The 23,162-nt window shown below is 47.1% G+C and overlaps 1 protein-coding gene across 1 annotated transcript in view; it reads right to left on the reverse strand.

Moving 5' to 3' along the window:
- LOC138658245 (uncharacterized) overlaps positions 1 to 22,592 on the reverse strand; it is a 39,573-nt gene extending 16,981 nt beyond the window's left edge. Inside the window, exons 1-6 of the mRNA XM_069745740.1 lie at positions 22,491 to 22,592; positions 17,486 to 17,609; positions 1,418 to 1,515; positions 1,256 to 1,334; positions 1,060 to 1,157; positions 337 to 445 (exon numbers count right to left, since the gene is read on the reverse strand). Coding sequence (XP_069601841.1) covers positions 337 to 445; positions 1,060 to 1,157; positions 1,256 to 1,334; positions 1,418 to 1,515; positions 17,486 to 17,570 — 469 coding nt within the window. The 5' untranslated portion in view covers positions 17,571 to 17,609; positions 22,491 to 22,592. The remainder of the gene's footprint in view (positions 1 to 336; positions 446 to 1,059; positions 1,158 to 1,255; positions 1,335 to 1,417; positions 1,516 to 17,485; positions 17,610 to 22,490) is intronic.
- Positions 22,593 to 23,162: the final 570 nt, after the last annotated feature.

The raw sequence follows: 23,162 nt of genomic DNA on the forward strand, positions 1-23,162 counted from the left end.
ATAATGGAGGAGGAGGTGAGCTGTGACATCAACTAATGCGAATAGTGGATCCTGCATTTACTGTATATAGTCATCATTATAATGGAGGAAGTGAGCTGTGACATCACCTATTGCGAATAGTGGATCCTGCATTTACTGTATAGAGTCATCATTATAATGGAGGAGGAGGTGAGCTGTGACATCACCTATTGCGAATAGTGGATCCTGCGTTTACTGTATAGAGTCATCATTATAATGGAGGAGGAGGTGAGCTGTGACATCACCTATAATGGATCTCGTCTTAGGAAATGTGATCTCATTATTACGAAGATACAAATAATGGAAATAATTACGTACCTGTGAAAACATCTGCAGTTTCCTCCTTCACGACGTTCTTATACGGCTGACCTCCCCTCATCGCCTCTTCTATGCCTTCCTCCACTTTAATGTTAGTGAGATCTTCCCCCTGATATGACAGATTTAACAATTCAGTACAATTGGGAATTTGATGGTGCCAGACACAAACCTTTTCTAATTATTTTTTTTTTTTGTGGCTAAGACATCTGACCACTTTAGTCTATAGGGCCTTTTTACATAGCGCCATGACTTTTTCTCTTTCTCTTGGACCTCCAAATAAAAAAAAAACAAAAAAACAAAACAAACAACAGCAAGGTATTTGTGTTTTATCCAACTTGAGAGCCAAGCTAACCTATCTAAGTAATTGGGTCGTTGCCATCCATGCTGTGGCCTAGTTCTGTCCGCTTTTCACTGACCAATAGAAGAACTGTCAGTCCCCGGCAGCCCCTTTAATGTTATGTTATTCAGTGTAGATTTAACCCCTTTCGGGCATGTGAAGCACATATACATCAAATGTTGGATTGGACGACATGACTCAGGATCTAAGCAGCTTCAAGGTGTGAAGTACCAACAATCAGGATTACCCATGGAAGTATAACCCCGCTGGATATGGTCACTGCTGGAAAGACGCGTACGGGTATATGGTGTATGGCCGGGAAGAGCCAACAGATCAACTGAAGAAACCATCTATGACGCTGGGCCAGAAATGCCCCTTCCCCCTACCTGATGATCCTCCGGGATGTTGTGATTCTCCTCCGGACAGTCCTGGGGATACAGAGGACGGGGACATCTCTCTGGTGAATTTCTTTCCACAAGTCCATCTGTAGGAGACACACAGTGACACAATAGATTGTGTCATGAGATGATGGCAGTGGTAGTAGGTGACCACTGCTCAGACATAACAGTCTCCCCTCCTCACCCTGCTGATCGGCCCATAAATCCATCGTCTCTTCTGCTTCATCTATAACCTCAACCTTAATATCAGTCAGATCTTCACCCTGAAAAGACAAGAAAAATGTAAGATGAGCTCAGGTCCCATCACTTCATGGTCAGATGTTGTGGAGGCTTCAGTGTCATCTACCTGATGATCCTCCGGGATGTTGTGATTCTCCTCCGGACAGTCCTGGGGATACAGAGGACGGGGACATCTCTCTAATGAATTCCTTCTCCTGGATCCATCTGTAGGAGACACAGACATACAGTAACTGAATACACACTCTCCGTATACCTATATACCAGACACCGTGCCCGAATACGTCTTGCTGTACACCTGTCTACATAATCATGCACTGCTCTCAAAACCATTAACTATCTTTATGTATCAGGGAGTATTAATTTTCAACTTGCAAAAGCACATATATCTGGCAAGGTATAGTAGTAAGAACAGTTGTTACTCATGTGACTAGGCTCAAGCACCGGGCTTTGCTCCCTTCTATGGCCGTCTCCCTCTGCTGCCGGCAAGCATGTTTGATGTCATCATCCAAGGCCATTTAAATCAGGATTAAGAAGCAGCGTGCTGAGTATTAAGATAATAATGCCAACACATGCATTACTACCATAAGGGTACAAAAAGTCCAACTATGCTTCCACTAGTCTCTGCTCTTCTGCTACCTGCAACCATCTACCACCACCCAACTAATGTAAAACCAGAACACATGAGCTGCGCGCACAGTGAACAAGCCCGTAGAGACATGTTCACACCACCAAGAGACTTGAAACCACAGTGGACAGCAAGTGCTAGTAAAAAGATGGAAAAAAAACAGGGTATTTGGTTGATACGTTTTTTTTGCAAAAAATGTATATTAAGCCGCTCTACCAAACGTCAAGGTATACCCGTATCAGAGCAGTCCTAACCCAACTCATACCTGCAATTTTTTTTACATTTTGAACTGTGTTCACACCTATAACTCTGTTACAGTAAGGTACACAAGAACGAACTCATGTTTGCTATTCTGGTACCACCACGGCTACAACTCTGGTTCATCAAGTACCTCTGCCATCTCAGCTATCCTGGTGCTGCCATATCTACGATTATGCTGCTCCAGAGGAGTCCGTACATTTGGCTGTGCTTCCTATATCCATCTGCCGTCCTCCATATCCAGCTGCACTGGTCATCGCCGGTTCATGCACTGTTCTGTTCGCTATCCAGCATGACCAATTCCACTTTATGACTTCCTCCAGTATATGTTGCTCACACAACTAAAAGCTTAGAGAACCCACCACCCTAGAGGAGCCCTAAAATATTCATGACATGTATTTCAAAGATGCAGAATGAACCCAGTTGCCATTTCATAGGGAGGATTTATCTGGACTGGTTATACAACTTACTATCCCAAACATCTACGGTTTCATTTCTGGCATGTCAACATCTACCACGACCTCCCTTTTCCATCTAGGACATTTTTCTTAGGCATCATCTCCATATCTGTCTAATGCTACTCGCTTTGAAATCCTAAGTCCTGCCAAGGCTTCGTGTATGGTATTATTTTCTGACCGGTACAAAGTGGCTTAGTGTTTCTTTCCTGTTCGGAGATGCTATGGCTAGCCCTGAATCTTAATGGGAAAAAGAAAAGCTTATGATACATTATCTCCCTCCCTTCCTGTCGGACATCTGCAGAGTGTTTGGAGAACCAGATCATTCTCCCCAACTGTCGAACTCTATACTCAGGCTCAGAGAACTGACTCTGTGAGACGTTGTGCTATCCAGTTTCGAACTTTGCTACCTATTGACCCATCTTGACGATGAAGGATGCACTTGCTAGTTGAGATTTAATTACCATCTTTCCTTAATGAACTCATTTCTCTCGCTACTTGTGTGGACTTGTATATTAAAGAGGGAAAATTCTCAGGATTTTGAGATTTTCGAATATTGGAGAATTTGCAAAATCTCCTCCCAGAAAGGCCATAAAGAACCCATGCAAATTGGCAGGTGGAAATTATCGTCAGAAGATATTATCTTTAGAAGAATCTGTCACCAGACTGAAAGACTTTGCCTTTATTGCTGTGAAAAAGGATTAGAAGCTCAGAAAAAAAATCCCCATACAAGCATGGGGAGAGAAGATGCAAACTCCTTGCAGATGTTGTCCTTGGTAGGCTTTAGTCTACTGGGATGACATCCAAATCTTCTCCATAGAACTGGATTTACACCATCTTTTTCTGCAGTTTTCTCTCCAGGTTGGTGACATCTATCTGAATGAGCCAAGTTTCCAGTGACCATCTATACAGACCATAAAAACATTAAGTACCTTCAGTCAGATAAGGCTGAAATCTGATCAAGCTCAATTGTCACTCTTTTCTCTTGAGGTTTGACTAATTTACCCCTACCATCCAGCTGGGAAAAAAAAAATAAAAAATCACAAGCCTGATGCACTTTTCAGGTCCTTTGATCCACATGATACCTCAGGAAATGTTCCCATGACATGTAATTGAACGTGAACATATTTTTGTTTCTATTTTTCCCCCTTCTACTAGCTCTCCATCTAAAAAATATTCTCTCATCTCTAAAACACTTTGCCGGAAAGTCTTAAATTGGGCCCATTATTCTCTCTGGTCGTAGCGTAAGCGTAAGATGAAGAACAGGGTTCAATTCTAGATTCTGTTGGTAGCCTAAATAAAAATAAGATGCCAAAGAGTTTATGGCATTGTGTCTGCACAGTTTATATCTCTTCACCGGGTGCCTCTTGGTCCTTCACATCCTCAGCCTATTGTGCAAGAACCTCGGGCTGAAAATTCTCTGAAAACTCTGTTACAGATCTTCAAGAAGCATAAAAAGTTCACAGCCATCGGATTCGGATTGTGGTGGACCGTTGTCGGATTGTGGTGGACCGTCGTCGGATTGTGGAGGACCGTCGTCGGATTGTGGAGGACCGTTGTCGGATTGTGGTGGACCGTTGTCAGATTGTGGAGGACCGTCGTCGGATTGTGGAGGACCGTTGTCGGATTGTGGTGGACCGTTTTTTTCTTTCAATGTTTTATTTTGCTTCATCACACAAACTTCCATCTGCTCCACAGCTGGCTTATATGCTGGTAGAAATTTTCCAGCTCCACGATCTTCCAAGTTATAGTGTTCGACTTTGGTTTGCAATCTGCTTCAAGGTTTTGGATAGCAAACTGCAAGAATCTTAAATTTTCCTTAAATTTCTCCTCTGCTCTTCATCCACTTGGTAATAAACACATTAAGGCTATATTCACACTTTGTGGATTTTTTTTTTTTAAATTCGTTTATTGAATTCAGGAAAGATCATACACATTTTGTTTGTATTTATCATTATCCATTGATTACAGGAAATCACCATACATAGCCATGTATAAGATATTATAAGGATAATAAATTGTGCATGTTAATCATTAATGCCTTATTTTAAACCTTAACTGTAACTACATTAACTTCTAATAAAGCCTCTAATACTAACGTAATGCCGCTTACGAAAAAGAGTTCTAAATAAAACCCGCTCTGTTGGTAAATAGTGTCTAGAGAATCATACACCCTTTTCTTATGCGTATATTGAGTCCTTTTAACTTATATAGTATGACAGGATGAATTCCATCTTCCCCATATCTTCTCAAATTTAGTTGGACAACCCCTATTCTGATATAGCGTCCGCTCATACGGAATAATTGAGTTTACTAAGTCAACCCATGCTCTAAGAGATGGACCAGAACCTCCCATCCAACGCAGCGCCAACACCTTTCGTGCCATAAACAGTGATTCCCTCAGAAATATTCCCGTGTGGTGATCCCAAGCCTCCGCCTCCCATACTCCAAACAAACATACCAGTGGCTCAAGTGGAACAGGGATCGACACCAAAGATGTCAATAGTACCGTCACTTCTCTCCAATATTGAAAAATAACAGGACACTTCCATATCATATGGATAAAATCTGCGTCACCAGAGTGACACCTCAAGCAGTCTGATGAATGAAGACGGCCCATTTTAAAAAGACGAGTCGGGGTCAAATAAGATTGATAGATTATATACAGTTGGATCATCTTATTATTGATTGATGGGGAGACCTTAGTTGGAGATTCCAAGATTTCATCCCATTCTTCTCCCAGTGTATCCGGAAGAAGTCTCCCCCACTTTCCCTTAATTGAATCTATGGCAGATTCTTCACCTATGGATATCAGGTAGGTGTATAGAGAGGAAATGAGTCCCTGGGGGCCCTGTGAGTTAAGAATTCCTATTAACGGCAGAGTTGAAATAGCTCTACCCGCACCCGTGTTTCGTATATGTGATTGGAAGGCAGATCTTAGTTGCAGGTAGCGGAAAAATTGAGACTTCGGTATATTATGAGTATTTTGTAATTGTTCAAAAGAAACAAAAACCCCCTGGCTATGTATATTGCTCACCGTGAGAACGCCATGTGATATCCAAAATTCGGTAGACGGGTGACCCAATAATCCCGGAAAGTAACTATTGTTCCATAACGGCATTTCTGCTGCTATATCGACATATTGTGTCACTTTTTTAATTTGTCTCCATATTGATCGTGCCAGGCGGAGCAAAGGAAGCAAACGAGGGACAGCAATTTTCTCCATCTCTAAAAAACCCATCGGGCAATCAACTTTAGCTGAATGTAATATATGGCTTTCAGAGTTGGGAAGAGATTTCCCGGGCATCCACTCACTTATCATTTTGGCCTGCCCAGCAAGGTAATACAGATAGAAGTCCGGCAAAGCCGCCCCGCCCCCCTGTTTGGGTCTCTGCAGGGTGGATAATTTAAGTTTAGGTCTAGCCTTCCCCCATATGAAGGATGTAGTAAGGGAGTTTAGGGTTGCAAAGAAAGATTTAGGTATTAAAACGGCACTATGTTGAAAACAGTAGCTCAATTTTGGGAGTAAAATCATTTTGATCAGGTTGATACGACCAGCTACAGATAGCGGGAGCTTGTCCCAGGTAGCATATTTAGATTTAACCACGTCAATTAGTGGATATATATTGAGATGTAAATCTAGGTGACTGCGCTGAGTCATATGTATCCCGAGGTACTTAAAATTGGAGACAATGGGCAGCAGCGAGAGGGTTTCAAGGCTTGGCATTGGGGTATGAGAGAGAGGCATCAGAGCAGACTTGTCCCAATTTATACATAGGCCAGAAAACTTACTAAATTTATCAATCATCGTTATTACTTTTGGTAATGTATCTTCTGTCTGGTCCATAAACACCACCATATCATCAGCATAAAGACCTATAGTGTCCACCCGATCAGCAATATGTATCCCTTTAATATCTACAGAGGACCTCATCCGTATTGCCAAGGCTTCTATTGCCAAGGCAAATAAAGCTGGGGAGAGAGGGCATCCCTGGCGAGTTCCCCTATGCAGAGAAAATGGTGCAGACACAGAGCCGTTTACCACCATTCGCGCCCCAGGCTTCGCATATAATGTACCTATCCCTCTCAGAAATTTATTCCCAAACCCATATTTCCGTAGACATGCAATTAGAAAAGACCACTCGAGGGAATCAAAAGCCTTGGCTGCGTCCAGCGAAGCCAATGCCCACTTATTGTCCGGTTCTAGTGAACTATATTGAATAACTGATTGCACCCGCCTGATATTAATAGAGGTATTTTTCCCGGGCATAAAACCAGTTTGATCTGGGTGTATGAGATCCAATATGATCGTATTCAGTCTAGTAGCTAGAATTTTCGTAAAAATTTTATAGTCAACATTCACCAAAGAAATTGGTCTATATGATCCACAATCTAGAGGATCCTTCCCTTCCTTCCTGAGCACGACAATATTAGCATCATAAAATGTTTCAGGTACAGATTCACCCTCCCATATTCCCCTAAGTACCTTTAGCAATATAGGTGCCAATTTATCACGGTATTTCCTGTAAAATTCAATGGGGAACCCATCAGGTCCCGGGGCCTTCCCAGTAGCCATATCCGCTATTGCATGTTCTACCTCTTCCAGGGTGAATTCAGCCTCCATAAGGGCTCGTTGAGATGGGCTTAGCAAAGGGAATGTTATATCTGATAGATAATCCAAGCATTCATCAACATCAAGACCACTTTTAGACTTGTATAACAAAATGTAGTAATCGTAAAAGCTCTGAAGTATTTTATCAGTAGAGGATACCAACGAGTCATCAGACGCCCGGATCTGCAATATTGTGTTGGAGGTGTTATGTTGCCGCACCAAGAAGGCCAGGAGTGTGCTGGCTTGATTGCCCAGCTCAAAATAGGACTGCCGAGTAAAAAATAGTTTGCGTTTTGACTTAGCATCTGCATGCTGGTTATATAGTCTCTGGGAAGTAAGCCATTCAATTCTATTACTGCTGGACTGATTAGCTATATAAGTGGCCTCTGAGTCTTTTAATCTTTGCTCTATCTCCTCGTCCTCCCTCGCCGTTACCCTCTTGATATAGGAAATAGTTGAAGACAAGCATCCTCTCAGGTATGCCTTCAGGGTATCCCAAAATAAACCAGAGTTTTGGAGTTCCGAATGTGTTAGAGTAAAAACGTTTAACTGATCAACCGTCCTATCACTAGAGTCTATCAATTTCAACCAAAAGGGATTCAATTTCCAGAACCTATTACTATTATCGGATTGCTCATATTTAAGTTTTAGAATAATTGGACTATGGTCCGAGATCCCCCGATTACCATGTTCAATGCTATCCACCCGTAATGCCAACTCACTCGACCCAAATATATAGTCTATTCTAGATAGAGATTGTCTAGTTGACGAGTGGCAGGTGTACCCTCTAACTTCCGGATGATTTATTCTCCATAAATCTAACCACCCGCTCCCGTTCATAAACAATGCTAATTGAGAGGGTTGTTGAGGTAAAGTGTCCCCTGGTGTTACGTCATCCAGTCTCAATCTATCCATGGATTGATTCATAACTAAGTTAAAGTCCCCCATACAAATAACCTTGGCTTCTGGATATTTTAAGGAGAAGCCTAGAGCCATACGGAGGATTGACACATTAGCAGGAGGAGGATTATAGATGCACAACAACACATACTCTCGTGAATTAATAAATGCATGCACAAAAACGAAACGGCCTTCTGGATCACGTCTCGCCTCCCTGGCCTCCCATCTGACCTCCTTGTGTATCAGCAGAGAAACCCCTCTAGAGTAGCTAGTGTGGAATGTGTGCAAGGACCATTGTACCCACGATTTCTGCATACATCGAACTGTGTCCCTTGTTAAATGTGTCTCTATTAGTGCCACAACATGAGGGTGGTATTTTTTTATCTGCGAAAACACCTTAATTTTCTTTCGTGGGGTCTTTATACCTCGTATGTTCCAGGTCATACATATAATTTCAGCCCCCATGTTTACTCTCAAAGGGAAAATTAATGCATATCATTACTATTCGGGTGTAGTTCAGCGGCATTGCACAGAGCAAAGAGTCAGCATTAGCGGCAACTATACTTAGTAAACAACTAAATCTAATACATAAAACCAAATTGAACAAAACTTGAACAATAGAGGAGTATATTTCCATACTCCCACAGTCAAATTGAAAAAGGGATACCCTCACTGGATTCAGTGTCCGGTATTGTTGACATTTCCTGCACCCAGACAGAGAGCTCTATCTATACTGCCATTAGTCAGGGAACCCAGGTCAGGAGTCCTCCGCATTCGATCCCACACGGGACCGCAGCCACTCGATCGCCTCCGCTGGGTCTGTGAAAAATAAGGAGGAGCCCTTATAAATAATACGGAGCCGGGCCGGATAAAGCATAGAGTAGACAATGTTCTTCTCTCTAAGTTGTTTCTTGACATCTATAAATCGTGCCCGCTGCTTTTGAAGCTCCATGGAAAAATCTGGAAAGATCGATATGGTAGCATTATCGAATTTAATGAGGCCCTTCTGTCGCGCCAAGCGAAGGATGGTGTCTCTGTCTCTACAATTAAGGAGACGCGCCAGAAAAGGTCGCGGAGGGGCTCCAGGAGGGAGAGGTCTCGTCGGGACCCTATGGGCCCTCTCCACTGAAAATGTTGAGGAGAATCCATCTCCCAATGAAGACTTAAGCCATTCCTCCAGAAATTGCTCAGGCTGCTGGCCCTCTGACCGCTCCGGGAGACCTATAATTCGGATATTATTGCGGCGCAGCCTATTTTCCAAGTCGTCTGCCTTTTGCTTCCAGGCATTCACGGATCCAGCAGCTTTATTCAGTTTAGCTTCCATAGGGGTGATAGTGTCCTCTATATGAGACACCCTCGTTTCAACCTCTGAGATACGCCCTCTCATAGCCTGCATGTCATGTCGCAGGCGCCCCACCTCAGTATGCACATTTTCTATTTTCTCCGTGAGAGATGATCTAGTGAGAGATATAGCTTGCATCAACTGTTCTGATGCCTGTTTAAGAGTCAGTTCATCCTCTCCTCTCTCCTCATTACCATCAGAGGGGCGACCTTTGCGCTGAGATTGTGCGGGGTTATTTCTAAGACTGCGCACATTATCAGGAGGATCATCCTTGGCATATTTTTTTAATTTTTCAGCGGCTGCAGCTCCTCTAGGGTGCTGCATGATGAGTGTTCACAAGAAGATTATGCAAAGCGACCTCAGAGGCAATTATGGGGAAGTTCAGAGATAGTCACTGTAACACGCAGGCTGTGTAGTTTCACAGTTACCACCGGGGAAGCAGCTAGAAAGGGGTTAATCCCTGTAGTGTTATGGCACTAGTAGGGACAATGTCCACCCGACAGGGGGGCGCAGGTCCCACTTTTTCAGGGCCCACACTGCACCACCCCTACTTCTTCAGGCACACTCTCACTGCCCAGCACCGCTGATGTAATTAAAAGCGCAACTCCCTATCTGCCAGGGTGTGCGCTATATTAATGGCCGCTGCCCCAGGCACGTACCGACACCTGCCAGTCCTCACCGCTCCTGCGTGCAAGCTCCCCGTCTCACTCTCCAGCACCATTCACCGCCGCTGCTTCCAAGATAAAAGGGATTCAGCAGCGAGCAGCGCCGTGTTCCACACTTTGTGGATTTTGCTGCGGATCCGCAGCGGATTTGACCGCTGCGGATCCGCAGCAGTTTCCCATGAGTTTACATTACAATGTAAACCTATGGGAAACAAAAAACGCTGTGCACATGCTGCAGAAAAATCCGCGCGGAAACGCTGCGGATTACATTCCGCAGCAGGTCACTTCTTTTCTGCGGATTTTCACCTGCTCCAATAGAAAACTGCAGATGAAAATCCGCAGAAGAAACCGCAGTAAAAACCGCGATAAATCCGCAGTAAAAACCGCGATGGGTTTTCACTGCGGATTTTGGAATTCTGCTGCGGAAAAATCCGCAGTGGAATCTGCAAAGTGTGAACATAGCCTTAGAGAATCACATTCCAATATTTGTTTGTTTTTCAAGCTCGCAGCCATATAAACCCAATACAGTCACGCTTAACAATCAAAGACTGGAATCTTAGAATAAATTTTATCCTAACAAAATCACCAACATTCCAAAAGGTCAAATATACAAACATTATAAAATGTTTTTGCCTAAATTAAACTACAGGATGGGCCATAGTATATGGATAAACCGAAGTAAAATGGGAATGGTTGGTGATATCAACTTCCTGTTTGTGTCACATTAGTATATGGGCGGGGGAAAACTTTTCAAGATGGGTGGTGACCATGGCGGCCATTTTGAAGTCGGCCATTTTGGATCCAACTTTATTTTTTCCCCAATGGGAAGAGGGTCATGTGACACATCAAACTTATTGAGAATTTCACAAGAAAAACAATGGAGTGCTTGGTTTTAACGTAACTTTATTCTTTCAGGAGTTATTTACAAGTTTATGACCACTTATAAAACGTGTTCAAAGTGCTGCCCATTGTGTTGGATTGTCAATGCAACCCTCTTCTCCCACTCTTGACACACTGATAGCAGCACCGCAGAAGAAATGCTAGCACAGGCTTCCAGTATCCGTTGTTTCAGATGCTGCACATCTCGTATCTTCACAGCATAGACAATTGCCTTACGATACGAGATCTCCCCTTGAAATCTCCCCTTTTTTGTATGCAATATTTATATTTGAAATACTCGTATGTAATTTTTCAATAAATGAATTTTCTTATATATACTTACGATGTTTTGGACAGTTTAGCTGCAACACATGCAGGGATTGCGTGTTTGCTAGACAATCCCTGCATGTGTTGTGTCTGTCGAACAGCAGCGAGATACGCAGGCACGAGGACTCAAACATATTATACGAGCATGCAGAAGATACTCTGTTAGCACACGAGTATGCTCAGATAACGCCTTATCCGAGCAGGTTTGATCATCACTAATCATTACAGATCCATTAGAATCCTTTTCTTTGCATCATCAGTGCAGCAGCCTCCTGGAGAGTCTCCCAGACAGTAATAAACCCATCCTGAGTCCTTCTCTTTAGAACACGTTGATGAAAAAATATTTTTATTATTGATCTGTGTAAACATTTCATATTCAACCACTTCCCATGTTTTATACCATGTATTCAATTTTACATACAATTTTTTAATATTTTTGGGGATAATATTTTCAGAGTTACAGACAGAGGTAGCTGTTGCATCATTTTTGTTGCAGACCAGTCCCAGGTGTGCTGGTCTCTGCCTCCTTCCCCTGGGTCTGCAGCCCTCTGCTGTGCTTCACGTCGGGTTTTGCAAGTTGCCAGGCCTGGATCAATGACATATCCTTAGACTTCTTCAGGACCCATTTGTCACGCACGCGCCCAGACTGGTTGGCGCGGGCATACGGGGGTGTGGCCCCACTGGACCACAGACCAAACTTCCCTGGAAGGGGCGTAACTAAGTAGCTTCCTAGGTGTTCGCTGGAGCCTCTGATGGTGAGGTCAGACTTGTGCAATAGGAAGCTACCAGGTGCCACTCCAGGGTGATGTCTGGCTGTGGCTGCTGATCCCACTAAGGAACGGAGCGGGCACGGCTGGCACTCTGGCTGACAGGCGGGCACGGCTGGGACACAGGCAGGCAGACGGGTACAACAGAGACACTGGCGGGCAGGCGGACACGGCTGGCTCTCTGGTAGGCAGGCGGGTACGGCTGGAACATAGGAAGAACCGGTAGGGACCGGTCTGCAGGCAGGTATGTGAAACAGGTTGGAACCTGTTCAGACAGGAGGACTAAGTAACAAGTAGAAGGTGGAACTAAGAGAAGAGAAGGAGAAGGCAGAGCCAAGGGCGGAGATGCTGGAGGCGGAGCCAAGAGCAGATACGCTGGAGGTGGAGCCAAGAGCGGAGACGCTGGAGGCGGAGCCAAGAGCGGAGACGCTGGAGGCGGAGCCAAGAGCGGAGACGCTAGAGGCGGAGCCAAGAGCGGAGACGCTGGAGGCGGAGACGCTGGAGGCGGAGCCAAGAGCGGAGACGCTGGAGGCGGAGCCAAGAGCGGAGACGCTGGAGGCGGAGCCAAGAGCGGAGACGCTGGAGGTAACGCCAAGAGCGGAGACGCTGGAGGCGGAGCCAAGAGCGGAGACGCTGGAGGCGGAGCCAAGAGCGGAGACGCTGGAGGTAACGCCAAGAGCGGAGACGCTGGAGGCAGAACCAAAAGCGGAGACGCTGGAGGTAACGCCAAGAGCGGAGACGCTGGAGGCGGAGCCAAGAGCAGAGACGGAGCCAAGTGCAGAAACACAGGAGGCGGAACCAGATAGAACCGCAAAGAGCGGAGCCAGATAGAACCGCAAAGAGCGGAGCCACAGAGCAAAGCCAGAGAGTGCAAAGCAAGGTCTGAGTGCAGAGCCGCAAGAGTGCGGAGTGTAAGCAGACTGAGAACACAAGGAAAGAAAGCAGGGAAGGAAGCCACAGACAAGGAGACCGAGAAAAGACAAAGTACAGACAAGGCAATGGAACAAGACACAGGGACAAAGACACAGGGACCAGGATATTCTGCCTCCTGGAGGGCGGACTACAAGATCAAGGCAATAGCACAGAGAAAAGCCTCCAGAGAGGGAGAAACTCAGAGCAAGGCCAGGCAAACTCAGCAGCTAAACACTAACTGAGCTAACACATTGCACAGGCCCAGACCACAGGGTGGAGCTGCACTATATACAGGAGGCCTCTTGATAATTGGTCAGGAACTGATTAGACAGATGCACCCGATTCCTATAAGAACCAGAGAGTTCAGGCGCCGGCCCCCTATACACATAGCCATAAGGCATGCAGAGAGCAGAGACACAGAACATGGAGCTGGCATGAAACAGAAACCACATCATGGCCTGGAGCAGTGGGTAAGATTGTGTGAGAGATGTGAGGCCATGCTGTGATGCCAGGAGAGTTGTTACACCATTAAGACACACACCTGTGTCTTGGGATTGAGACTTTAGAACTCTAGGCTTGGTGTGCTCCACCTTCTTTGCATTACTTGCTTCCCTCTCTGCTGGGTTCCACTTAATTCTTCCTGCTGCTCCTGAGATTCCTGATAGATACAAGTTCTTGCTGCCCATGTGCTTACCTGTATCAATGCCCGGGGTCCATGAACCCAACCGGACCTGAAGACTGCCCTGACCAAACTTACGAACGAGTTACAGCCAAAGCTAACAGACAATACTCCTCCTTCTAGACCTGTCCTCTGCCTTCGACACAGTTGACCACGGCCTCCTACTACAGATCCTCTCCTCCTTTGGTGTCAAAGACCTCGCCCTATCCTGGATCTCCTCATACTTCACCAACTGCACATTTAGCGTTTCCTACTCGCATACTACCTCTTCATCTCGCCCCCTCTCTGTTGGAGTCCCCCAAGGATCTGTCCTAGGACCTCTTCTCAATCTATACCATTGGCCTGGGACAACTTATAAGGTCCTATGGCTTCCAGTACCATCTATATGCTGATGACACTCAGATCTATCTCTCTGGCCCAGATGTCACCTCTCTGCTCTCCAGAATCCCAGAGTGTCTATCGGCCATATCCTCCTTCTCCTCTCGCTTCCTAAAACTCAATGTGGACAAAAATCGAACTACCGTATATACTCGAGTATAAGCCGACCCGAGTATAAGCCGACCCCCCTAATTTTGCCACAAAAAACTGGGAAAACTTATTGACTCGAGTATAAGCCTAGGGTGGAAATGCAGCATTTACCGGTGAATTTCAAAAATAAAAATAGATCATTATTTCCCCATAGCTGTGCCATATAGTGCTCTGCACCGTTCATATTTCCCCATAGGTGTGAACCATATAGTGCTCTGCACCGTTCATTGTGCCCCCTAGCTGTGCCATATACGGTGCTCTGCACCGTTCACTGTGCCCCATAGCTGTGCCATATACGGTGCTCTGCACCGTTCACTGTGCCCCATAGCTGTGCTGTGCCATATACGGTGCTCTGCACCGTTCACTGTGCCCCATAGCTGTGCTGTGCCATATACGGTGCTCTGCACCGTTCACTGTGCCCCATAGCTGTGCTGTGCCATATACGGTGCTCTGCACCGTTCACTGTGCCCCATAGCTGTGCTGTGCCATATACGGTGCTCTGCACCGTTCCCTGTGCCCCATAGCTGTGCTGTGCCATATACGGTGCTCTGCACCGTTCACTGTGCCCCATAGCTGTGCCATATACGGTGCTCTGCACCGTTCACTGTGCCCCATAGCTGTGCTGTGCCATATACGGTGCTCTGCACCGTTCACTGTGCCCCATAGCTGTGCTGTGCCATATACGGTGCTCTGCACCGTTCACTGTGCCCCATAGCTGTGCTGTGCCATATACGGTGCTCTGCACCGTTCACTGTGCCCCCTAGCTGTGCCATATACGGTGCTCTGCACCGTTCACTGTGCCCCATAGCTGTGCCATATACGGTGCTCTGCACCGTTCACTGTGCCCCATAGCTGTGCCATATACGGTGCTCTGCACCGTTCACTGTGCCCCATAGCTGTGCTGTGCCATATACGGTGCTCTGCACCGTTCCCTGTGCCCCATAGCTGTGCTGTGCCATATACGGTGCTCTGCACCGTTCACTGTGCCCCATAGCTGTGCCATATACGGTGCTCTGCACCGTTCACTGTGCCCCATAGCTGTGCTGTGCCATATACGGTGCTCTGCACCGTTCACTGTGCCCCATACATAGCTGTGCTGTGCCATATACGGTGCTCTGCACCGTTCACTGTACCCCATAGCTGTGCTGTGCCATATACGGTGCTCTGCACCGTTCACTGTGCCCCATAGCTGTGCTGTGCCATATACGGTGCTCTGCACCGTTCACTGTGCCCCATAGCTGTGCTGTGCCATATACGGTGCTCTGCACCGTTCACTGTGCCCCATAGCTGTGCTGTGCCATATACGGTGCTCTGCACCGTTCACTGTGCCCCATACATAGCTGTGCTGTGCCATATACGGTGCTCTGCACCGTTCACTGTACCCCATAGCTGTGCTGTGCCATATACGGTGCTCTGCACCGTTAACTGTGCCCCATAGATGTTCCACATAAATTTGTGCCGCCGCTGCCGCAATAAAGAAAAAAAAACACATACTCACCTCCCTTGATTGCAGCTCCCGGCGTCTCGTTCCGGCGCCTCCATCTTCCCGGCGTCTCTGCTCTGATTGATCAGGCAGAGGGCGCCGCGCACACTGTATGCGTCATCGCGCCCCCTGCCTGAACAGTCAGAGCGCAGACGCCGGGAAGATGGAGGCGCCGGCCGGGAAGATGGATCGGCGCCCGGCGGCTGGAACGAGGACAGGTGAATATGCTATACTCACCTAGTCCTGGCGATCCTCGCGCTGTCCCCTCCTGTCTTCGGCGCTGCAGCTTCTTTCTCTATCAGCGGTCACCGGCACCGCTGATTAGAGAAATGAATAAGCGGCTCCGCCCCTATGGGAGGTGGAGCCGCTTATTCATTTCTGTAATGAGCGGTCCCACGTGACCGCTGAAGAGAGGAAGAAACTGCAGCGCCGAAGCCCGTGGGACGGCAGGGACAGCGCGAGGATCGCTGGGACTAGGTAAGTATACCCCAGCGCCCTCAGCCCCTCACCTGCCGACCCCACCACTACCGTGACTCGAGTATAAGCCGAGGGGGGCACTTTCAGCCCTAAAATTTGGGCTGAAAATCTCGGCTTATACTCGAGTATATACGGTAATATAATATTATAAATATATACTCGAGTATAAGCCGAGATTTTCAGCCCATTTTTTTAGGCTAAAAGTGCCCCTCTCGGCTTATACTTGAGTCATTGTCCCAGGGGGTCGGCCGGGGAGGGGGAGTGGCGGCTGTCACATCATACTCCCCTGTTCCCTGCGCGGTCTCTGCACCTCTCTGCTTCTCAGATGGTCTCTGGTGCCTGCAGCTCTTCCTGTGTTCAGCGGTCACGTGGTACCGCTCATTAAAGTAATGAATATGGACGCGACTCCACTCCCATAGGTGTGGAGTGCATATTCATTACCTTAATAAGCGGTACCATGTCACCACTGAACACAGGAACAAGCTGCCGGCGTCAGAGACCATCTGAGAAGCAGGGACAGCACCAGGAGGGGGTGAGTATGATGGGGGAGGGTGAGCCATGCGATATTCACCTGTCCCCGTTCCACCGCTGTGCTCTGTCTTCTGCATCTGGCTGTGACAATCAGGTCAGAGGGTGCGACGTGATTAGTGCGCGCCCTCTGCCTGAACAGTCACTGCAGAGACCCGGAAGACACAGCGGCGCGCGATGGTGGAACGGGGACAGGTGGATATCGCAAGTGCCGGGGACCTGAGCCAGTGGCGACACCGGCACCTGGCCCCCCATAGCGTGTCATTGTCCCCACCTGCTCAGGACACCAGCACCAGACCCTCAGCGACGAGAGGCGAGTATGTCATTTTTTTTTTTTTTTTTTTAAATCGCATCAGCAGCAGCAGCATATGGTGTATAATATTCTATTGAGCATCTTATGGGGTCATAATCAACTTTGTGCAGCATTATATGGGGCATATTTTAATATTGAGCATCTTATGGGGCCATAATGAACTGTATGGAGCGTTATATGGGGCTCCTGATTCAATATGGATATTCAAAAACACTTAACCTACTGATGTCTCAATTAATTTTACTTTTATTGGTATCTATTTTTATTTTTGAAGCATTTTCCACCCTAGGCTTATACTCGAGTCATTAAGTTTTCCCAGTTTTTTGTGGCAAAATTAGGGGTCTCGGCTTATACTCGGGTCGGCTTATACTCGAGTATATACGGTATATTATATACACACACACACACACAAGTCTCCTCTCACCTCGTGGTGTAAGAGGCCGGAGCTCCTCCATCATCACATCCTGGTACCGATCCTGGTGTCCTTCTAGATACTCCCACTCCTCCATGGAGAGATAGACAGCGACGTCCTGACACCTTATAGGAACCTGACAACAGCGACACCGTCATCACCCAGAATCCTCCAGTGTTGTCCTGTATAATGTCCCAGCAGTCACCTCTCCAGTCATAACCCACACCAAAAAGTTCACATTGGGATTTTGTAAAATTTAATTTTTTTCCAACTCCTGGTACAGCAGTTTACTGTGTCATCAGTGTCTAATAACCCCGATGACCCCTGTAGCCATCTCCCGTGTCCTCTGTGTCTGAGATCTCTGGTGACCCCCGGTACAGCCATCTCCCGTGTCCTCTGTGTCTGATATCTCTATTGACCCTCGTTACTTCCATATCCTGTGTCTGATATCTCTGGTGACCCCCGATACAGCCATCTCCTTTGTCCTCTGTGTCTGATATCTCTGGTTACCCCGGGTACAGCCATCTCCTGTGTCCTCTGTGTCTGATATCGCTGGTGACCCCCGATACAGCCATCTCCTTTGTCCTCTGTGTCTGATATCTCTGGTGACCCCGGGTACAGCCATCTCCTGTGTCCTCTGTGTCTGATATCGCTGGTGACCCCCGATACAGCCATCTCCTGTGTCCTTTGTTTCTGATATCTCTGGTGACCCCCGGTACAGCCATCTCCTTTGTCCTCTGTGTCTGATATCCCCAGTAACCCCTGGTACAGCCATCTCCCGTGTCCTCTGTGTCTGATATCCCCAGTGAGCCCCGGTACAGCCATCTCCTGTGTCCTCTGTGTCTGATATCCCCAGTGAGCCCCGGTACAGCCATCTCCCGTGTCCTCTGTGTCTGATATCCCCGGTGACCCCCGGTACAGCCATCTCCTGTGTCCTCTGTGTCCGATATCTCTGGTGACCCCCGGTACAGCCATCTCCCATGTCCTCTGTGTCTGATATCCCCAGTGAGCCCCAGTACAGCCATCTCCCGTGTCCTCTGTGTCTGATATCCCCGGTGACCCCCGGTACAGCCATCTCCCGTGTCCTCTGTGTCTGATATCTCTGGTGACCCCTGGTACAGCCATCTCCTGTGTCCTCTGTGTCTGATATCTCTGGTGATCGCCGGTACAGCCATCTCCTGTGTCCTGCGTCTGATATCTCTGGTGATCCCCGGTACAGCCATCTCCTGTGTCCTGCGTCTGATATCTCTGGTGATCCCCGGTACAGCCATCTCCTGTGTCCTGCGTCTGATATCTCTGGTGATCCCCGGTACAGCCATCTCCTGTGTCCTGCGTCTGATATCTCTGGTGATCCCCGGTACAGCCATCTCCTGTGTCCTGCGTCTGATATCCCCAGTGACCCCCGGTACAGCCATCTCCTATGTCCTGCGTCTGATATCTCTGGTGACTTCACACACTGACAGCCATGTCCTTTATCAAAATAAATTCCTGAATTAACAAGGCACAGTGGGCAGTGAAAATTCAATATCGATTTAAATATCATGGCCTTGAGTTCACCAAAGTACATTTGCCAGAATTCTGGAGAAAAACACTTTGATAAGTCGCAAAAAGTTTTCGCCACTACAAGTTGCACAAAAAATTCCAGTTTTTGTCAATTCTCGCCTGTTTTGCAGAGCTCCATCAATAGGGGCAGAGAAAGGGTGGAACGGGGGGCAGGACGCCACAGTTCGTCTACTTGATGGTGAGTTAAAGAATTCCTTACGACATAAATCTTACTGCCAAGGATTGGAGTAAGATTATTGGTGTGGCTCACAGAGGTGCAGGTCACTTTTCAAGCACATTGGACTCATTAAAGCGATCTTGTCATCAGGATTTTGCTACGTAAACTACAGGTATTGACAGATTGGCGCTAACCTTATAAACAGATCAATGAAGCTGTCCAGTGCTGCATTCTAATAAGCGATTAGTGGCCCTAAGGAAGTCTCTGAATCATGTTTGTCATCACCTCTCTGATTGTAACACTGTCCATCTCTTATGATATTTTCTACTTTATCTACACTGCCGATGAAGACCCCCAACAGATGCGCGTCAAGGCTCTCTGCTCAACTGAGATTTTACCTGCTGTGTTCATCAATCATAGGTGGAGGAGGCCCTGAAGGTATCCTGAGATGTCCCTCGAGCCTCTTTAGAAGCGCCTCCTCCAACTGTTGCTGCTGCACTGATTCTAGGGCAGTTTTTCCTTTAGTACTGAGCTCCCCCGACCAATGAAGGTGCAAATTTTAACTTCAAGGTGTCAATCACAAATCTTCTAAGTGGGCGCAGCGATGTTTTGATTGCCCAGTGTTAGAGGACAAAATCCACAAGCCTACGAAGAAGTTTTCTGGTACATGACCAGTTGTTGAACGGAACATTTGTGTTATTGTTACCAGAGAAAAAACACTTTGAAACGGAGGAGCATAGGAAACCAAAAAATAAAAAAAATCAGTGGATCCGTGACAATTTGAGGATGTGCTCAGCGTAAGTGGGTTGTCCGGTACTTTAACATTGATATTGGATAGTCAGATAATAACGGAGTATACCATGGATCAGTTATTGATACGAAGAAACCCAAAATAAGTAACAAAAGTCGAATTGTGACCTGTTCTTGCCAATGCCACATGTATGGAGATATAAATAAGCTGCTAACCAAGGCAGCACTATATGTCCCATCCCAAGAGGTTCTGGTATATTAGATATTACACTGCTACGCATCCGACACTGTGCGACAGCTGTGACCACAGAGCGACCTATGTGCTGCTACACGAGGACTCCGCGTGTAATGATTCTACAGGACAACGGCCCCCGGTTCAGAAAGGCTGACATTCACGGTGGGGCGTGCTTGAGTCAGGAAGATGTGCACGTGTGGTAATGAATTTGGCGGATCTGGAATGTGTCACCCGCCTCAGTGCACCTCGGCAAGATCTGCAGTTAGATTTCAGATAGAAGGAACACAGCGGCTCATCATGACGTAGACAAGTTGTGCAGTTATGCTCCATATTGGTGAATCTGTCACACAACCCGGAGCTGCACGAACATTTACAGCCTTAATTGGTTTTACTCCAGAATTCTCTCAAAAAATACTGATGAATCGGAGTTAAGATATTCACATCAATAATGAATGACCACTGCACGGTGATGGCGGGTGAATATCAGGAGCGGATACTGATTCGGGGCACTACTGTCTGTGTGTATGTGGACAGGGGGAGAGCGGAGGCACAAAGTCACATCACCCTACAGACGAGGAAGGGGGGAGGCGCAAAGTCACGTCAGCCTACAGACGAGGGGAGAGCGGAGGCACAAAGTCATGTCACCCTACAGACAGGAGGAGAGCGGAGGCACAAAGTCAAGTCACCCTTTTAACCCTTTCATGACATGCGCCGTACTAGTACGGCGCATGTCGTGTCTCCCCCTTTGATGTGGGCTCCGGCGCTGAGCCCACGTCAAAGCTGGGACATCTCAGCTGTTTTGTTCAAACTCTGACAGCGGCATTTAACTACCACTTCCGGCCATCGGGCTGGAAATGAGCGCATCGCTGACCCCCGTCACATGATCAGGGGTCAGCGATGCGTCGGCATAACAACCAGAGGTCTCTTTGATACCTCTATGGTTGCTGATGCCAGCTTGCTGTGAGCGCCACCCTGTGGAAGGAGCTCATAGCAAGCCTGTAATTCAGCTACATAGGAGCGATCTGATAATCGCTGCTATGTAGCTGAGCCGATCAGTCTATGCCAGCTTCTAGCCTCCCGCTACTGAAGCATAGCAAAAGTTAAAAAAAAAAAAGTTAAAAAAAAAATGAAAAAATATAAAAGTTTTAAGGGAACCTGTCACCCCCAAAATCGAGGATGAGCTAAGCCCACCGGCATCAGGGGCTTATCTCCAGCATTCTGTAATGCATTCTGTAGATAAGCCCCCGATGTATCCTGAAAGATAAGAAAAAGAGGTTAGATTATACTCACCCAGGGGCGGTCCCGGTACGATGGGCGTCACATCCGGTTCGGCGCCTCCCATCTTCATAGGATGACGTCCTCTTCTGGTCTTCACGCTGCGGCTCCGGCGTACTTTGTCTGCCCTGTTGAAGGCAGAGCAAAGTACTGCAGTGTGCAGGGCCTCTCTGACCTTTCCCAGAGCCTGCGCACTGCAGTACTTTGCTCTGCCCTCGACAGGGCAGACAAAGTACGCCGGAGCCGCAGCGTGAAGACCAGAAGAGGACGTCATCCTATGAAGATGGGAGGCGCCGGACCGGACCGCGATGCCCACTGGATCGGACCGCCCCTGGGTGAGTATAATCTAACCTCTTTTTCTCATCTTTCAGGATACATCGGGGGCTTATCTACAGCATTACAGAATGCATTACAGAATGCTGGAGATAAGCCCCTGATGCCGGTGGGCTTAGCTCATCCTCGATTTTGGGGGTGACAGGTTCCCTTTAAATAACTCCCCTTTTGCCCCATTCAAAACAAAACAAAAAAAACTCAAACCTACACATATTTATTATCGCTGCGTTCAGAATTGCCCGATCTATCAATAAAAAAAAGCATTAACCTGATCGCTAAATGGCGGAGTGAGAAAAAAAAAACAACGAAAGAATTAAGTTATTTTGGTTGGTGCGACAGTGCATTAAAATGCAATAACGGGCGATCAAAAGATCGTATGTGCACCAAAATGGTATCATTAAAAAACGCCAGCTCGGCACGCAAAAAATAATCCCTCACATGGCCAAATTGACGGAAAAATAAAAAAGTTATGGCTCAGGGAAGGAGGGGAGCGAAAAACAAGAACGCAAAAATGAAAGAGGGCCGTGGCGGGAAGGGGTTAAGCACTAGTGACCTGTCCCTATCTGTGCCTTGAAAAACAAAATAATAAAAAAAAACTCCAAAAAAAACAACAAATCACTTCAGCCTCACTGCACAGGAACAGCTCTGATCTCACCCCACACTCTCCTCTCACAGATTTACCACAAACCCTCCTGTAATCTCACCGGAATGGCGGGAAATCTGCTGCTGGCTGACACCAGAGAACACGAGCTGCACACAACCAGGACGGAGCTGCTGCACTGAGAGAGGAAGGACCTGCGGTGACGTCACCGTCATGTGACCAGTGCTGGAAGAGGCGGAGCAGAAGGGAAAACTAGGATTAGTTGTAGTGAAGGACCTTTACACATGGTCATGTGACACGGGGGCGGAGCTAAGCAGTGATTTAGGATCTGGGCGATGAAGGAGCTGTGGTCATGTGACAGGAAGAGGCGGAGCCATTAGCCAGTCTGTCGTTGTTAGTTACTGACTAGAAAGCGCGGGAAGAACGTCCTGTCAGCATAGATTATAGAGAAAGTCACGTTCAAGGCTAGAGAAGCCATGAGGGGGAATATTAGATAACGGCAGAACCTGCTGCAGACACGGGGCAATAATACACGATGTGTTCAGTGGTCAGGACCAGAGAAGCCATGAGGAGGAATATTAGATAACGGCAGAATCTGCTGCAGACACGGGGGAATAATACACGATGTGTTCAGTGGTCAGGGCCAGAGAAGCCATGAGGGGGAATATTAGATAACGGCAGAATCTGCTGCAGACACGGGGGAATAATACACGCTGTGTTCAGTGGTCAGGGCCAGAGAAGCCATGAGGGGGAATATTAGATAACGGCAGAATCT

Source organism: Ranitomeya imitator, chromosome 1, assembly GCF_032444005.1.
Source record: "Ranitomeya imitator isolate aRanImi1 chromosome 1, aRanImi1.pri, whole genome shotgun sequence".
Lineage (NCBI taxonomy): Eukaryota > Metazoa > Chordata > Amphibia > Anura > Dendrobatidae > Ranitomeya > Ranitomeya imitator.